Here is a 16,441-nt window from a genome sequence, read left to right as displayed (position 1 = left end):
TGAAATGACAGGTGCAGATTTTGTGCGATTTTGAGGAGAAGCATAGTGAGTCAGAGCGGAGAGATGTAGCAGTAAACATGTGACCTGTGACTCTGTCCGTGACCCCTGACCTCCGTGTGCCTTTGCCCTCCCTCCATCTGTCCCCCAGACTACAGAGGAGCGTGTCCAACTGGCCGACATCAGGGCCAGCAGATGGTACCAGTTCCGAGTGGCCGCCGTCAACGTCCATGGCACCCGCGGCTTCACCGCCCCCAGCAAGCATTTCCGCTCCTCCAGAGGTCAGTCCGCCTGGGTGGCCGCACTTTGATGGCCAGTTCCTACGGCTCTGGCCCTGACACCTAATCCCGCTCAGCTCTGGTGTTAAGACCAGGGAACAGGTGGAACCTTTGCATAGGGATTTTACAGCAAGTCCCCCCCTTCAGTGCCCAAGTTTAGCAAGAGTGTTGAAGTGCACCCTGACGCATAGTTCCCTGTGTGTCAACTGTTGATGTTCGCATGTCCATAGGTGGTAAATCAGTTTTTAACCCACTGATGTTAGTGCGAAGTGTGACAAAGCCCAGCGTTGCCATCCTCAGCCCATCAACTCACACTTGTACACTATTGACACTTTTCACTGCATAAGCCTCTTTAAACTTCTTGGCTTTTACGGCGTTGTTTCTCTCCCAATTCAGAACCGCGCAATGAGCAGAGCAGAGCCGTGAGCCGGGGTTGTAATTCACTGTGATGGCTGTCAGTGCCCAGGCGCTGTGATGATGTGACGAGCGCAGAGCGTGCCCATTCACTGTGGCAGCTAGCGCTTCATCTGCCTCCACTGAGGGGGTTCCCCTCTTTACTGCCATATAAAGTGTAATATCTTTGAATTAGTAGGGATATTGCAGGTCTCAGATACATGTAAGGGCTGCCTCGGTGCCAAGATGAATGAGGTAAGCAAGCCTGCTTCAGATCTGGCCCCAGATTAGTAGCCGCTGATGGCAGGGAGACCAAAGCCAGACTTTAGCACAGAGTCTTAAATGCCCAATGACATTGAGGAGCTTTCTAGCAGAAACCCAGATGTGTTTTTTTTTGTTAAAAACTCAAAATGATTTTTTGCTGGCATAGATGCATACTGATGCTTTATAAACGTGATGACGTGTCTGAATGTGGACTTTTGTATCTGCAAAGTGTGACATACTGGCAGAATTTATTTTAATTTCAGCAATATATATATATATTTGGTTTTTTTTGGACATTTTAGTTTTACAATTTAGTGTGCAGAAAAAAAATGAATTTGTTTGGAAGCTGGTTTAGTTTGAATCATTTCCAATTGCCAGCATTATACTCCTCTATTCTCTGGCCTATTTAGGCATATTTTACTTAATGGCAAAGAAGCAACACATCCATGGCCTGAGGGCAATTAGAAAGCAGCTAATGCATTTGCTCTCTGTAGTGTCATGAATCATCAGATCTCTGGTGTGGAACTGTGAACAGTTTTCGATGTCTCCTGCTGCACACACCCACACTGGGAGGCTCTGGTCTGTCTACTGACTTCCTGTTGGCATGAGATGATTAGCTGTGCACGATTCCAGTAAGTTTTTAGAAACTCACCCGGCCGAGGATGTAAAAACGTCTTGCGTGAGTTGGGGGTTCAGTAGTGTTGATTGATTGTGTTTGGTGTTCTTGGCGTGATGAGGTCAGCGGAACTGATGAGCATGTCAAGGTGTTGTGTTTTTATGAAACGCACACAAGTGTATCATCTGATTCCAATTTCTTACTTGTATAATTTGCAGCGGCAATTTGCTGTGACATTGGTTGCTTATTTATCTTGCATGGATAGCATTAGCTAGCTCTCCGTGATGCATCCAATTGCTCTCCGCGAGTAGCCCAAATGTGTTTCAGGTGGGAGCAGGCTTGGTAAGAGGAGCCGCCTGCCTTACAGTCCATGTCATTTTCTCATTAAAACCCAATTCCCCCTGGTCTACGATTTGGCCCTCAATGGCTCAACTACTCTGACATCATCGGTCAGACACACGCTACTCACGGCAGCCGGCAGCAATTCACGGCTCAGTCCATCTGTCAGAAGGCCTGTCCACATATGAGGCCTAACAGCCTGTTTATACAGGCCATGTGCTCAGCAGTCAGGTACAGTAATGTTGAGAGGCAGAGCAAACATAAAGCTGCATTTACAGACATGCGCCTGAGGGTCCGCAATAGTGCTCTTGCCATCGCTATAGTAACAGACGAGATGTTACATCAGAGTTGTCTGTGGAAAAAGGCATTATACTGCCATTATGGTGTCATTAGTATGACTTAGAAACATGACCCACATAATTCATAGAGCACACATTTTGTTACACTGACAAGCCTGAAACTAAAAGTACCACCATCTAATAAACAACTTAAAATTGTGATGACACCTTAAGAGTTTACAGATTAGACTAGTAAATGAGCTAAGTGGAAAGATTGTGTTCTTTTGGAGGGAAAAAATCATTCTGAGGAGGGAGAAAAAAAGAATCAGAAACTTGTGTAATTGAGTCAAAGGTTGCAATAAATCACTGTTCTGGATTTTTCCAAGAATGGACCTCCTTAGCTGCTGAAAGGCCCACTCACAATGCGGTGATGTTTTCCACAGACCCCTCCGCTCCACCCAGACCGTCCAGCCTGAAGGTCACCAACGTGACAGTCGGCGCTGACGGCTCGGTGACGGCTTGTCTCAACTGGACTCTTCCTGAGGAGCCAGATATCCCTGTGCACCACTTCAAAGTCTACTGGAGCTGGACTGTTGCTGGCAAGTCTGTGGTGCCGTCCAAGAAGAAGAGGAGAAAGACCACCAACGGGGTAAATCTGCCCTCTCTGTCTCACTAATGTGGTGCTGGATGGTTCACACCCCAGTGCCTGGGCGGGACGGCTGAGTGCTAACATCTAGACTCGAGTGTGCAACCCGCAAAGCTGTAAATAAGAAACAGTCCCACAATGGAAATGATACACAGCAAATGGCAATCACTGTGATTGCGTAAACTGTTTAAGCCCATTGTTTATGCATAAACACAAGGTCCCATTATTGTTTTATTGCCGTCTTCAACAAATTAAACTCTTTTTACATGGATGGTTAATCTTTTAAGGGGAATAGAACATAATGTTTGTGCCTTATTTACAACAAGGTATCCTGCAAGGGGTACTTTGGAAAAGCCATTTCCCCCTTTTTCTCATTGGTTTTCAGTTGGGACTATTCAAGCCATGTGGAGAGAAAACAATTGGATTACATTTATATTCATTTCTAATTTTTAAATTCATCAGCATTCATCAAACTTTTCATCTTTGACATTGTTCCACACTGCATTTCGTGATCTAGGTGTCACAAAAGCCCTCTCACATTCCAGTTGAAATTAGTGTTGTAACAAGTTTCAGATGTGCCACTGAAGCCTATGGGCACAGCAACATGAGATACTCATTTGACACGTGTACCAGTGGTTTTCACTTCGGCACCTCAGTGCTTGGAGAGCGACCTGCTGGTACTGGAATGCCAAAACAAGCACTGTCAATAATGAAAGGCAATCAAATGCATGCTGTTTAAGGAATGCCAAAACCAAAACATTAGGTAGCTAAGCGCTCAGGGGGTTGATAACACAGTCTTTCCCACAGGTTCTAAAGAAACAGACCTCAGAGTGGTAATTCTCACCATGTCAGTCCACACACCCAACATATGCTTCTCATAACTCGGGTTTCCCATAGGCCCGGCTCCGGTTCCAGAGTCAATTGGGTTGGGTGACACTGACTAGCCACAGTCTGGCTCCGTGATCAATGCTCTGTCTGTGCTCTGTCCATCTTAGGCCAGAACCTCTGTGGAGCTCGAGGGTCTGCAGGCCAACAGCAGCTATACAGTGGAGCTCCAGGCCGTGACGTACTGGGGACAGGTGCGCCTCAAGAGTCCCAAAGCCTCCCTTCACTTCAGCACAGCGCTCTACGATGACTCAAGTAAGCACTGACAACCGCGCTATTTCTCAGTGGTGAGACATGTCAGAATACACGATTTGAAGCAACAATACTGTGCAATGTTACGGCCCATCTCAAGTTGTAATATCACAGAGATTCCCAAATACTTCACATATTTCAATTAACCACTATAACAACCACATCTGTGGTTTATTGATCTTTGCTGGTCAATTTCCAAAGCATCAGACACTCAGACACTTGAATAAATAGATCTATTTTGCAAATCGTCCTTAGCAGAGTCGCTGTCCAAGACAAAGAAAGAAGATGGTCCTGCTGTCAGCTCGGTACCAGGCAAACGCCCAGCAGGCGCTCTGGAGGTGGGAACGCCCTTCTACCAGGATGGCCAGCTACAAGTCCGCATTTACTGGAAGAAGAGAGGAGGTACGGCAGATCGACAGCTCCCCCTTCTCAGTTCTGCTGCCAGCCCAAGTCACTCTAGCTGTTTTACAGGGAATTTGTGATATTAGCGCCTGCAGCTCCGATTCATTGAATGGCATAGAGGAAACAATGGCTACTTGTGGCAAGTTAATTAGAAGTGTAAATGTGTTCATGCAGAACCAGGGTTTGCATGGGCAATCCAACAATAAACACTTATTGGGGTGGACCTGGCCTTCAGAGTGGATTGAAAGCTGAGTTTAATAGATTATCCTCCCCAAAGCAGTCCCATGCTCGTGTGTTGAAACAGTCCATTTTGTTTTACAAGACTTGACGTCACGCCCAAGAAACACCAGAGGGGAACACAAAAGGGTTAAATGGAGAAATCCCCTCTATAGCTGCACATATGCCCCATCTTTCTATTAGGACCAGAGTGGAAATACTGAAACCTTGAAAGGCATACTCCAAGGACAGCTTGTCAGGTCCCATTCAGTGGTCTATGTTATGTTACTAATATATGTCATCACCCAAGCCAAGCTCCACATAACAGAGTCAAGAATGCACAGGCCATGGGGAGCCTGGTTTTCGTGATGGAGTGGCCTTATGCAGAATCCTAATGAGGGAAATTCTTCCTCGTCTGGAACTGTTAGCAGAGCTGGACACGGCTCTTGGCCCTGAGTGGTTGTGACTCGGCACGGGCACATTTTCAGCCCCAAAAGAGCTCCAAATTTACGAGCGCTGGTCTGTTTCCTGGTGGTGCTGGTAGTGGTGGAGGTGGAAGTGGGCGCGAGCGTGGTGGAGGTGAATGGGCAGCCCAGGCTCCTTGAGTGGCTGGAGCAGGCAGCTGCGCCGTGCTGGCCAGCTAATCCCTCCACACATGGGATCGAGTTTCTCATCAGCTCCTGCGGCTGCGGCCTGAGGAGCAGGTTCATTTAGTGCTGATTACAGCACTCACTCATCCCTGTGGCACCTCTCCGCTCAGCCTCTCTCTCTCTCTCTTTCTCTCTCTCTCTTTCTCTCTCCGCTCAGCCTCTCTCTCTTTCCTGCTGCCTGTGCTGCTCCCAGAAATATCTACCAGGCCTAGAGCAGGAGAGTGGAATTGGACAGGGACAAAGCCATGCAGCTGAGACTCACCCGCATTAAATCATCAGCCATCATCGGCGAGGCCCTTTTGGACAGGAACCTGTGTTCACGCCACACTCTGCGTGCCATAGCCATGTTCCTTCCTTTGCTTTACATACCACTTCCCTTCCCTGTCAGCCATGCTTTACATGTCTTGTTTAGTTTTGCCTTCTTCCCGCTTCCTACTCGCCTGTGATTCCTCTTTTCTGCTTCCAAAATGCTCTGAGCCACTGTGCACCAGATCCATGTCTAAGTCTTCAAAGGAGCCCTTTTATCTCGCGACCGCAATCTAGGCCCCTGCCAAGGGCTAACACAGCGTAGCTCAATTATTATTTTGAGAAGTATAATTTCACATCTAAACAGCACAGCTTGATGAATAATAAACTCTGCAAATAACATTGGGCATTGCGAGTATAAACACCCTGATTATCCCCACTGAAGCACTACTGTTTAATAATAACCAACACGAGGGGAGTTGAGTCAAGTGAGGCCATGTCCTGCTGCGACGTTTAATGGGAAATATTTGGAGGGGGGGAGGGGTGTGCTAGTAGATATCTATGTTGATACTGTATGCTCCGACTAAATTCTTTTCATTATATGGTCTGTTTATAAAGAGTGTCCTTGGTGAACTGCCTGTTCATTGACAGTATTTTTCCAGAAATCAAATTGTTATCTTGCCACCGAAATGAATTATCCATGTGAGGCAGATAAATTTATAGCAAGAGAGATTACAAGAGCAGAGCTCTTGAAAAAGAGTTGCAGTGAACCGAATCTGCCACACAGCAACATCGCCATGATCTAGAAGCATTGGGTTGGCTTTTATAGAGGAGTTGTGTGTGGATGCAGGATGACTCTACTCAGCAACTTTTGTAATGGGATTTTGTTTTTCCTTGGGACCCTGTGGCACTCACCCAATGATTCTATCTGTTCTATTGGCTTTAGACCCACTTGTGAGTCGCTACCATGTACAATGGGCACCTGAGTTCTGCAGCTACAATGAAACCAAGGGACCAGAGAAGTCTGTCACCCAGGTATGTTTTTCATTTATATGGCCTTGGAGTCACTGAGCGTAGGGGGCTGTTCACAATCAGACACCCTCTTGTCTAACTTGATTACTCTACAATCGATACCTTGCCACGGTGCAAATGCATGTATTTTTCAAAAACAAAATGTCTATCGCTTTAACAGTTCCCTGAAGAGGGCGAAACAAGTGAATGTTGTTTTTAATAATGACTTGGTTCATGTGGTGGAACATGTGGTGTGTTGGCTAATAAAACCCATTCACTAAAACAATGTTTCTGGGAACCAGGATTAAACCCTCCCTGAACCCCCATCCCAACCCCCCCTGCATGCCCTTGCGTCGGGGCTGGGGCTTGGGCTGGGGGCCTGTTTGGGCTCAGTCTGATGGAGAATGGCAGTGGCCTGGTGATCAACACATTCTTTAGAGACCTCTGCTCTGGTTGCTAGGAAATGCACATCCTTTCTCTATAGATGCCTGGAAAGAGATCCAAATGTGGGCCTGTCCCCTACACTCTGTATGAATGCCGTGCCTTGCTTGAATTCATTGGGGTCTGCTCCATATCACAGTAGTACATGCCCCCTTCCACCATGATTCTGGCTCCACAGTCCCTGGTTAAAACATTTGTGCCACAAATAACTCAAATAGTTTAGATCTTGAATTAAAAACATATATAATTATATTGTATATCATTATATGAAGTGAAAGTAATTCTATTAAGAATTAGGAACCAGTATCTGCTGTCACTTTTCATTCAAAGAAAAGTTTTCAATAAACTAGTGAAATGAATGTCACTGATCTCTAGCTGTTCTAGCTTTAATGTGAGTGACAGTTACAGAGCATGGCAGGGCTGCCTGTTCTTTCACAGCATTTATTTCATTATTTCCTGGACTTCTTTGGACTTGACCTGTGAGAGAGTCTGTGAGAGTCATCAGGGCTGACAAATGTTTCTTTTTTGGCTCAGGATAACTACATCAACCTCCCTAGCTTGCTGTTCTCCTGCAAGTACAAAGTTACTGTCCACATGATGAAGTCAAAGAGACGTTCCAAGGATGAGAGCGTTACGTTCCTCACCCCATCTTGTGCTACAATCAGGAGCAAGAGCCTCAAGCCCATCCACTGCCCTGGAGAACCAGGTAACTCCCAATACACAATGCAATGATATCTCATCAGTATCCGACCTTAGGCCTTGATGCAAAAAATCATAACATTTCCCCATAAATAAAATAGCATGGCTAAATAATACCCTTTGTCAGTAGTTCCATTTCAGCTTTCAACTGTTAGTTCCTCTGAGTACTCTGAGTACTGAGATGTAGAATTTTAGAACTGCTTCTAGTAGTGAGTCATTCTGAATATACCACATGTTACCATTGCCAATTGGGTTTCAAAATTGACACGTAATGAACTTGATGTAAACATTTACATTACATTTCTCAGTTTCAGGGCATCCCAAAGTTCTGGCCAAACCAGAGAACCTGACCGCAGCCTTCTCTATCCACGAGGGGAACATCACAGGGAACTTCTTCTGGAGAGTGTCTCGACCGCAGCCACACCAGCGCATCACGGGCTTCCAGGTCACGTGGGCCGAGGTGACCACAGAGAGTCGGCAGAACAGCCTTCCCAACAGCATCATCTCGCAGTCCCAGATCCTCCCCCCGGTATGCCTGTCTCCAGACCCGCAGGGTCACCTGCTCTCATGTGGTTTGGGATATTATGTCTACAAGGCCCTTTTGAGGCGACAAAGAGGGAGCGCGGATGAGATCTGGAGTGCTGCTGTGAGCTGTCAGTCAGGGCCTCTCTGGGTGGATATGAATAGTTGTGCAGACAGAAGCGGTGTGAGATCCCAGAGGGTGAGGATGGTGTTGCTTCCCGTCTCCTCTTTTCATCTGCCGACTGGCACAAACGCTTTCATCTGCCAGGAGCTGAGGAGGCTGAGAAACCCACACGTTTACATAACGTCCCCCATCAACAACACACGCGGCCTGTCGGCACCACCCAGCAAGATGAGGCCCTCTATAAATACATGTCCCATACACCATCTATCACACCAAAGAGGGCCGCTAAAGAGGGGGGCAGAGATGACAAAGTCTTTATTTACTATTTGTTATGAACGTGCGCCCAAAGTGCCTTTGATTTACAGATCTTCTCTTTATCTCTTTTCTCTCTCTCTCTCTCTCTCTCTCTCTCTCTCTCTCTCTCTCTCTCTCTCTCAGGATCATAATCTGTTGGTAGTGGCTAACCTCAGGCCAGCGACATACTACCGGTTGGAGGTGCAGGTTATAACATCAGAAGGGGAGGGCCCCGCTACAATGAAGACTTTTCAGACGCCCAGTGTGTCTCCAGTCCTTCAGCATCGTAAGCACCAGCTCTCTTCACTACTTTTCCATTGCTTTTGTGGCCACTTTTCAAACCTGGTGGAAATGTAAAGGTTTAAATTGATTTAGTACATTAAAAGGAAACATTCTGTTCAGGGAGTTTAGTAAAGGCTTCAAAAACTGTTGGTAACACTGCTATGTGCTTTTATTGTGCACATTTTTTTTCCATATCTGCCCTGTGTGTATTGTTGAGATTGTTGTGGGGATTGAAGTTTGTATATTGGAAGTGAGGATACAAAAAAAGAGTTACACACTCTGCTGGAAATTGCTACCAAAACAAGTGGTTTAGAAATAGTAGTTATTCAGTATGTGCTTCTGAATACCACTGTCACCACAAAACTGCCCAAATGTTAAAGACAGGGCATGCATAACTGTGAAGTGGCCACATATTTAATGGGCATGAAGCATCTGGAGACAACAGTCTTAAGAGCAGTGCTGTGTGTTGGGCATAGCCATATGGTTGGCAGATTGAAGCAGAATGAGTAAGAGCTCATGTTGTTCCCCAATGGCATTCCACACAGGGCCTCGGCTCAGGCAGCACCACCAACACCACCAGAAACCAGCGGCAGAGAAACACTGAGGAGCGGCTGACCAGACCCACTCCGCCAAACCAGCTCCGGCACCCTCAGCCTCTCATCCACAGGCCGACTGCAGCACACCGACCGCCCCAACCAACCATCAGGGGAGAGGCCATGAGTCCCCACCCCACACCCCACAGCCAGCCCTCCATGGCCTGGGAGTCTGCCTGCACCACGGCCGATGCCTCTCATTCAGTGGAGTAGCTCAGAGCTTTCAGGAAAAAACAACACACACATGGGAGGAAGATTTCATTTAGTTCATTTACTTCCCCTGGCCTCCCTCTTGTGCTCATGTGCTGTGCGATTCTGTCATCTTCATGGACAGCACAGACAAATGTGCTCTGCGATCTCTCCGGTTGTTCATCATCAAAATGATTATACACTTTTCTGTTTCTTTTGCCACAAAACTCATGAGTATATCAGGGGAAATATCCATACTTTTTCACATAAACTTTGCATAAATTTGACATCAAAGACACTTGAGAGCAATGGAATGAGTACCATGTGAGTGTTGAATAGAATCAAGCTTTGAAGCAGTGAAAGACAGACTCCACCTATTTATTTTGTGGTACAGCACCAAGTCTGCCGCCTAGGCACACAGAATATATGAGTCATGTAGCTAAAGAGCTGTGTAGTGGACCTGAGGATATCACATTTAAAAAAAAAAAACTGTGTAGTTGACCTGAGGATAATACATTTAGGTTGATGTTGCATGTAGAAGTCCATCTCATTTTAAGCTGTAAATGTGTAACTAGCTTCAAACTGAATGCTCATATTGGTTTTGCATGAGAGACCTTCTTGTTCAGTAGGCATGAGAATACATCTGTGTCACCTCATATGAATATGTTAGCAATATTCCATTAACAGATTAACAGATAATTATTTGGGGAGTAATATGTATTGTATTATTAATGAAATTATAACTTTTTGTGTGGACATGATGAAACTGTATATGTTCTTGGCTGTAGAAATATTTGTTGTGAAACAGTCAGTGAATGTCTATATTTATTTATGTGTGTGTATTGAAAAGTTTGATTTGTGTGTATGTGTGTGTTTCTGTGCTCTTGTCTAGACCTTTTCTGAACCAATAACTCTGTAAAGACATTTTGTAAAAAATCAAATTGTAAATATAGTCTTATGTTACGTTATTTTTCCATGGTAGACCCTGTACATACTGTTAAGTAATAAAATAATCCTCAAACTCCATTGGCAAACACTGAGACTCTTGTGTTTACATGTTCTACCACGGAAAGGCCTTAATGTCAGCATTTAAAGTTTTCTCTAAACATTTTGCTTTTTGGCACATGCTGCTGCTTATTTAACGCCAAAGTGCAACTCAGCATATTTGCACATCTCTCGCTATTTTATTAAGCATGAAACATCCACTCAAGCGCCCAAAATAAAAAGGTTATTCAGTTTGAGGGGAGCACGGCGTTCCAGAGGCTGACTCATTAAATATGATCATCATGTCATTGTTTGTTTTTACACCATGGTGGAGTGATAGAAAGAAAGGCTTTCTAAATGTGAAAAACGAACTGTCAAACACTGCTTGAAGTAGCTTATCTGAAATATGAAGCATGTGTTTATCATGTCGTGTGGATGATATGTTATTGCATGGCATACATGCTCAGTACTGTTTGGAAGTGGACTGTGATGTCAGATGAGGGCAATTCTGCTACACTCTTGGCTGCTTTGCCATGATGCTATTGTGATTAAACCAGGGTGTTGCTCATGGAAAAGAACATCGCTACCATCTCTTGGACTGATCTCGATTGCAAATCCATCACCCAGTTTTGTTTTGTACAAGGCTGAAATGTTTGCAGGTGTAGGTCTTTAAGCTACATGTTGTGTCTTTTAACCATCTACTTTTAACATTTTCCATTTTTTCTTTTGAGAAACATAGGCTACTGAGCAGTATGTGAACGGAACTGCTTGAAAATGAATAAGATTCATAAAATATATAGCCAATAACTACTCATTTTGCCCATGTTGAAATGCAATTATTTTTCCAAGCATTGCTTTGGGAGTGGTTTCTGTGTATTCATATTTGTAATGGCAAACGTCAGACTTATTTCTTTAGCTGTGGAATGATTGATTCTGTGTACAATAATCTATTTGACAGTATGTGTTTGTAGGAAAATAGTGCAGACACAGAATGTTTCATCCATCTCATTTATTAACCTACCTGTCACTACTGCATACACACACATATTTCCATTGTTGGTTCATACTGTAACGTTATCTTGAATGTGTCTCAACCGAATCCTGTGTGCATGTTTGCCCATATCCACGGTATGTGCACTTTATCATGGCCTGTGCCTGGGAGAGTGCCTATAGGAAAACTGTGTTATTATGGAAGTCCTTCATCTTTAAATTCCTGCAACAAGAACTCAATCTGGATCCAGACCTTGCCAAAGGCTTCTCTGGCAGAGAGGAGATATAAGCACTCTCCCACAGAAACACATGGTTTTGCCCAGCTTGCCTTCTTTTTTTATCTGGACTGAGTTTCTCAGGCTCAGTTGTGTGTTTGTTCAGAATGTTCCTTTACATTCCTTGGTATTAAGAAACCCTTCAATGGCAAGTCAGTTCAGGGTAGAGCATTTGAGACAACCACATTACCAAGTGGTCAAGGTCTGGCCTTGATGCCAATAGACTCTGCAGCAAATTGTTCTGAGAACTTGTTTTCACACTTTACCCATCTTGTCAGTCCTTGAACACTTTGCTATTCAGCATGTTTATGTACAGTTCTATTATGTCGCAAGAGATTAGTTCCTCTCTGTCCATGCAAGGTAATCCTCTTGTCTGCACTGCTACCCTGTTCGTGGCTGAGCCAAGGCCTCCTCTCCTCCCAGCCAAGTCCATCCCTCCTCCCCCTCTGCAGCCTCTCTCAGCCCCAGCCCCAGCCCCTACAAACAGCAAATACCATTGCCCTCAAGTGTGAAGACATCAAAACAAAGGCTTCAACTCTCCTTTGAAGCCGCCCAAAATGCAGCTGTGGGTGCAACGTTTTGGCGGGGACAAAAGGAGCAAAGCTTCAACAATGAAATACACGCACATATCGGATAGTGCAGGATTGCGGAGGAGAAATGCAAACGTAAATGCCATGTAAACAGGATTGCTCGCCGCGTGCAGATGAATAACTGCGCTCACTCAAATATTTACTCTTCTTGCCTGTTGACCTGTGTCTTTTATTTGAGTAGAGAGTGATGAAACACTAACCTTTTTGTCTCTTTTGAATAGACCAACAAAGCCCAGCCCTGTCTCGGACAGATTTTGTTCCAACCCAGCAGCACCCGTTCTGCAGATTAGCAATGCCATATTTACTGTTCATCAAAGCTCTCACGCCATCACTGCCCTTAGCCGCTCTTAACCGCCCGCACAACCCCTCCCCATGTCCCAGGGTGGCACACAAGAGCACCAGAGGGTTTCCATACATACTCCTACAAATGTTTATGTTCTTTGGTAATTAGTGGCAGTTTTAGATGCCAAAAAGAACAGTATACAGTGAAGTTCACTGTGTGAAAGAGGACATTTCTCCTCTTGTGTAATTTCTCCTCTTGTGTGGTTTATTCAATTTAAGTAATTTTTCTTCATATTTCTTCTTTTCCATTTTTAAGCCCATGGACTAGATGTGTGTATGGAATGTCACAAAGGAAAATCTTTCACAGTCATGGTCCTTGGGTGGATTGGGGCTCTCAAGGTACAAACGGCAACAATATCCTGTGCAATTGATAAAACTTTTTTCCCTTTCTTCATTAGATGCTTTGTGCTGGCCAGGACTCCCCTGACCTTGCCCAGGGGTCCGGTGTGTTTCTGGTTACAATCCGGTGAGTGGGAGCAGGCGGGCCACAGATGAAAGACTGTCAGACCGGGAGGATGTTCACTCCAAGTCTAATGAAGTCCAGAGTGCTTATGCTCACCACACCATGAGGAGGTACACTACACACAGACACATAGACCCACATAAACACATCGACTGCAATCCAGTCTTTTTTATTAGATACTTATTCACCCCTCTTTGAATTTTAATGTGTGATTAATGTCCTTTCAGTGAGATTGTTAACAGTGTATGTCATTATTTTTCCTTTCAGTTCAACTAAGACTAAGTTATGTCTAAATTATCCAGTACTGATTAAATAGCAGATCTTTTCCAGAGCCATCTTTATAAGAGGCTGATGCTAATTCCATTAGTCTTAGTGAGGATCAGTGAGGATATCTCCTTAACCAGCCCAAAGCAAAACACACTTAGTGACAGGTCTTTTTGGTTTGAGTAATCTCTTTATATTGACTAAGACTTAAGATGCACCAGACCACTGTCTACCTCACTGTTCCTTTCTGAGACGGGAGCTTTTCTATCAAAGCCACACACACTGAGTACAAAATCCTTTTCTACCGCAGGGTATTGGGGCCTCACCAAGGCTATAGCCAGGAGTGCTTATGCTCCCTTAAGCATTATTCAAGGCCTATGAAATATATTTAAGCCCTCTGCTGTGCACTGAGTCAAATGCAGAACACTTTTAATGACTTTTACAGCATCGCTCATTCTGTCACTAGAGGAAGAGAGCAGTGTTGTGCTGAGAATATTCTTTGAAAGTGGAAGAGAAACAGTTTGGTTTGAAACTTTCAGTATGAGCAATAAAGTATTAAGAGGAATTATGCAATCTAGAAATAGCCTTTCACAGAGCCAGAGGACAGTTGTGACTTTCCACAATGAATCGGGACAATTAAACCCAACTTTGAGTCCTTGTCGGTCCTCTGTGGCTGAAGCAAATCATAACAAATCTATGCAGTAAAGTCACTCATGCCTGAAGAAAAGTCATCCTTCCAATATCTCAAAGTCCCACTGTGTCCATCCCAGTGTGCTGCGGGGTAAAGGCGGCAGGGTGCTGTCTATTGTGTACACAGCCTGACATGAGTTGTCTGTGAAGTTTATTAAGATCCACAGGCTCCTGAGATGAAGGCTCGTCACCTCCTCTCAGGGACATGTGTGTCACATTAAAGCAGATAAGGCGTAGAGAGGAGAGGAGTGGAGAGGATGGAGTGGCCCCTGGATGCTCAGGGACAGAGCGGAAAGGTAAACAGAGCGGGGGCCCTTGCAAATCTCACTTAGCAACTGGAGAACAACCCCCTGGGAGCGTATTATCTAGATCTCATTTGCCCAAAGGAAAACATCCTCTCGTGCCCCGCTACAAGGGCTCCATGACTAGGCGATATTTCAAAATCTATTACATATCCTAAAACTATTAACCGTGGTAAATCTGAACGCTGATTAGCAGTAATCCTCCCCGATGGCTCTTCCAGGAAATAAACAATTATTGACCCCCCTATTTCACCTCTGTAATGAAGCCAAGGAGTCCAATCAACAACAAAGAGCTTAATACATCACTCTAACGCAGAGTGATCTGTGGTACATTTATTGGCATAACATTGAAGTGGATATGATTTAGACGAATTGCACGCTTGAAAGTGGAATTTTTTTTACATTTATTTGTGAATTCAATGATGGCACTTGTTGCAGCTGCAGCAGACTCCAGTGAATGCTCCTCAGTTCTTCCAGTGTGCCGGTGTCAGTGTTTGTCTATTGTGATGCTGCTGCTGCTGGTGTTTGGTGTTGAGACAGGCCATGCCAGGGGTCAGCAGGAAAAGAACAGGTCTGGAGTTCCGCCACTCTGAAGTCGCTGGTGGTGGATGGTAGCAGGACCTCCGAGGCAGGTCAAAAGGTCGGGCCCCCTCCCAGGAGGAGGACGGCACCAGAGGGCAGCAACCTGGCTCTGGGACAAGCATGCGGTCACGGGGTCGGGTTCAGCTCAAATCCACACACAGCAGATGTAATTGACTCTGTCAAGAGGGAGCTCCGCCTGACGCTCACACAGACCTGCTCCTCCTGACATGAGGTGAGGGTACGATGAGGAGGACGGAGGGGGGGAGCCACTGGAATAACAAAAGAAACCTGAAGCTTGTCATTAGGGCGCACAGCAGAAACCGCACAGGGGCTGCAGAGGGCAAGAATCTGCTTGATGTCAGGATGGGGTTTCTGCATACCGCATTGTAAGTGCAATGCAAATGAGTTTGGAGAAGAGGTGTACTTTCGTCAAATTCTCTTCGTTGTTGAATCTGATCACTACTTCCACCATATTAGGATGAAGAAGGAACTCCTAAACATCCCCAGGAGAACAAAGGAGGCCAAAGGACGGAGAGGAACAGCAATTTTCCAATAGGATGAGCACTGCCCATTCCCCTTACAGAGGTCAAGGAGAATAAATCTGTAAGGGCTGAAGATTGTAGGGAATAATATCAAATACCAGTCATAGTGTAATGATTGACAGATGACACAAATAGATTGTGAAATATTTGATGTCTGACACATGGATCGGGTAAATGTATACATCTGTTAATCCTCATGGTTCTCCACATGGATTTTCCTTAGGCAAGAAATAGTGCATAATCTTTAGACAATATATGAAAAGAGCAAAGTGAGTCAGAGTATATCCAGACACTGGTAAAATCTTGCTATTATGTGATGCTCAATATCCATATGTATTGTCTTACTGGTGCCATTGTGTTATTTTATGTATAAAGTCTGTTTAAAATCAGCCCACATGTGTTTTCAGATCAGAGTGGTGTATGTTCTTTATTCTTCATTCATTCGTGTCTTATAAACGAGAGGCAAATGGTAGAATGGTTGGCATGTTATAATGTTATAAAAGTTCAGCTAATTTGTGTTATGAAGGATCACACAAGGAGCTCTGAGGTGAAGTATAACAACTCCAGACATTCCATTATTCTTTGCACAAACACAGGAAGGAGCTGTTTCATTTGATTGACTCCTACATGAAAACACCAATGGGGTGATCTAATGTGATTTGCATTATTCCAGTAAGTTGTGTCTAAATATAATAGGATGGAAACCAACACATGGCTTTGGCAAACCACTATGTTTATAAAAGGGGTGCCGGCCTGCTGCCTGTGTGAGAGAGTTTGTCTGAGACTTTATATGTATATCC

The 16,441-nt window shown here is 44.7% G+C and overlaps 1 protein-coding gene across 2 annotated transcripts in view; it reads left to right on the top strand.

Annotated features, from left to right (window-relative positions):
* anos1 (anosmin 1) overlaps window positions 1-10,643 on the top strand; it is a 34,097-nt gene extending 23,454 nt beyond the window's left edge. The window contains exons 6-14 of one of the 2 annotated variants that reach the window (XM_076263634.1): window positions 149-278; window positions 2,609-2,814; window positions 3,807-3,951; window positions 4,207-4,350; window positions 6,409-6,497; window positions 7,449-7,620; window positions 7,922-8,142; window positions 8,698-8,839; window positions 9,381-10,643. In XM_076263634.1, the coding sequence (XP_076119749.1) occupies window positions 149-278; window positions 2,609-2,814; window positions 3,807-3,951; window positions 4,207-4,350; window positions 6,409-6,497; window positions 7,449-7,620; window positions 7,922-8,142; window positions 8,698-8,839; window positions 9,381-9,439 (1,308 nt within the window). In that variant the 3' untranslated portion in view covers window positions 9,440-10,643. Of the gene's footprint in view, window positions 1-148; window positions 279-2,608; window positions 2,815-3,806; window positions 3,952-4,203; window positions 4,351-6,408; window positions 6,498-7,448; window positions 7,621-7,921; window positions 8,143-8,697; window positions 8,840-9,380 lie in introns of both variants that reach the window. The other variant, XM_076263633.1, reaches the window with a different exon arrangement.
* The last annotated feature ends 5,798 nt before the right edge of the window (window positions 10,644-16,441 follow it).

Source organism: Alosa pseudoharengus, unplaced genomic scaffold, assembly GCF_046254945.1.
Source record: "Alosa pseudoharengus isolate Yale_2024_CS ecotype anadromous, Long Island Sound unplaced genomic scaffold, YU_APseudo_1.1 YU_APseudo_1.1_scf_3, whole genome shotgun sequence".
NCBI lineage: Eukaryota > Metazoa > Chordata > Actinopteri > Clupeiformes > Clupeidae > Alosa > Alosa pseudoharengus.
Note: the sequence above shows the minus strand (reverse complement) of the source record. Positions and strands in the feature narration are given on the sequence as shown.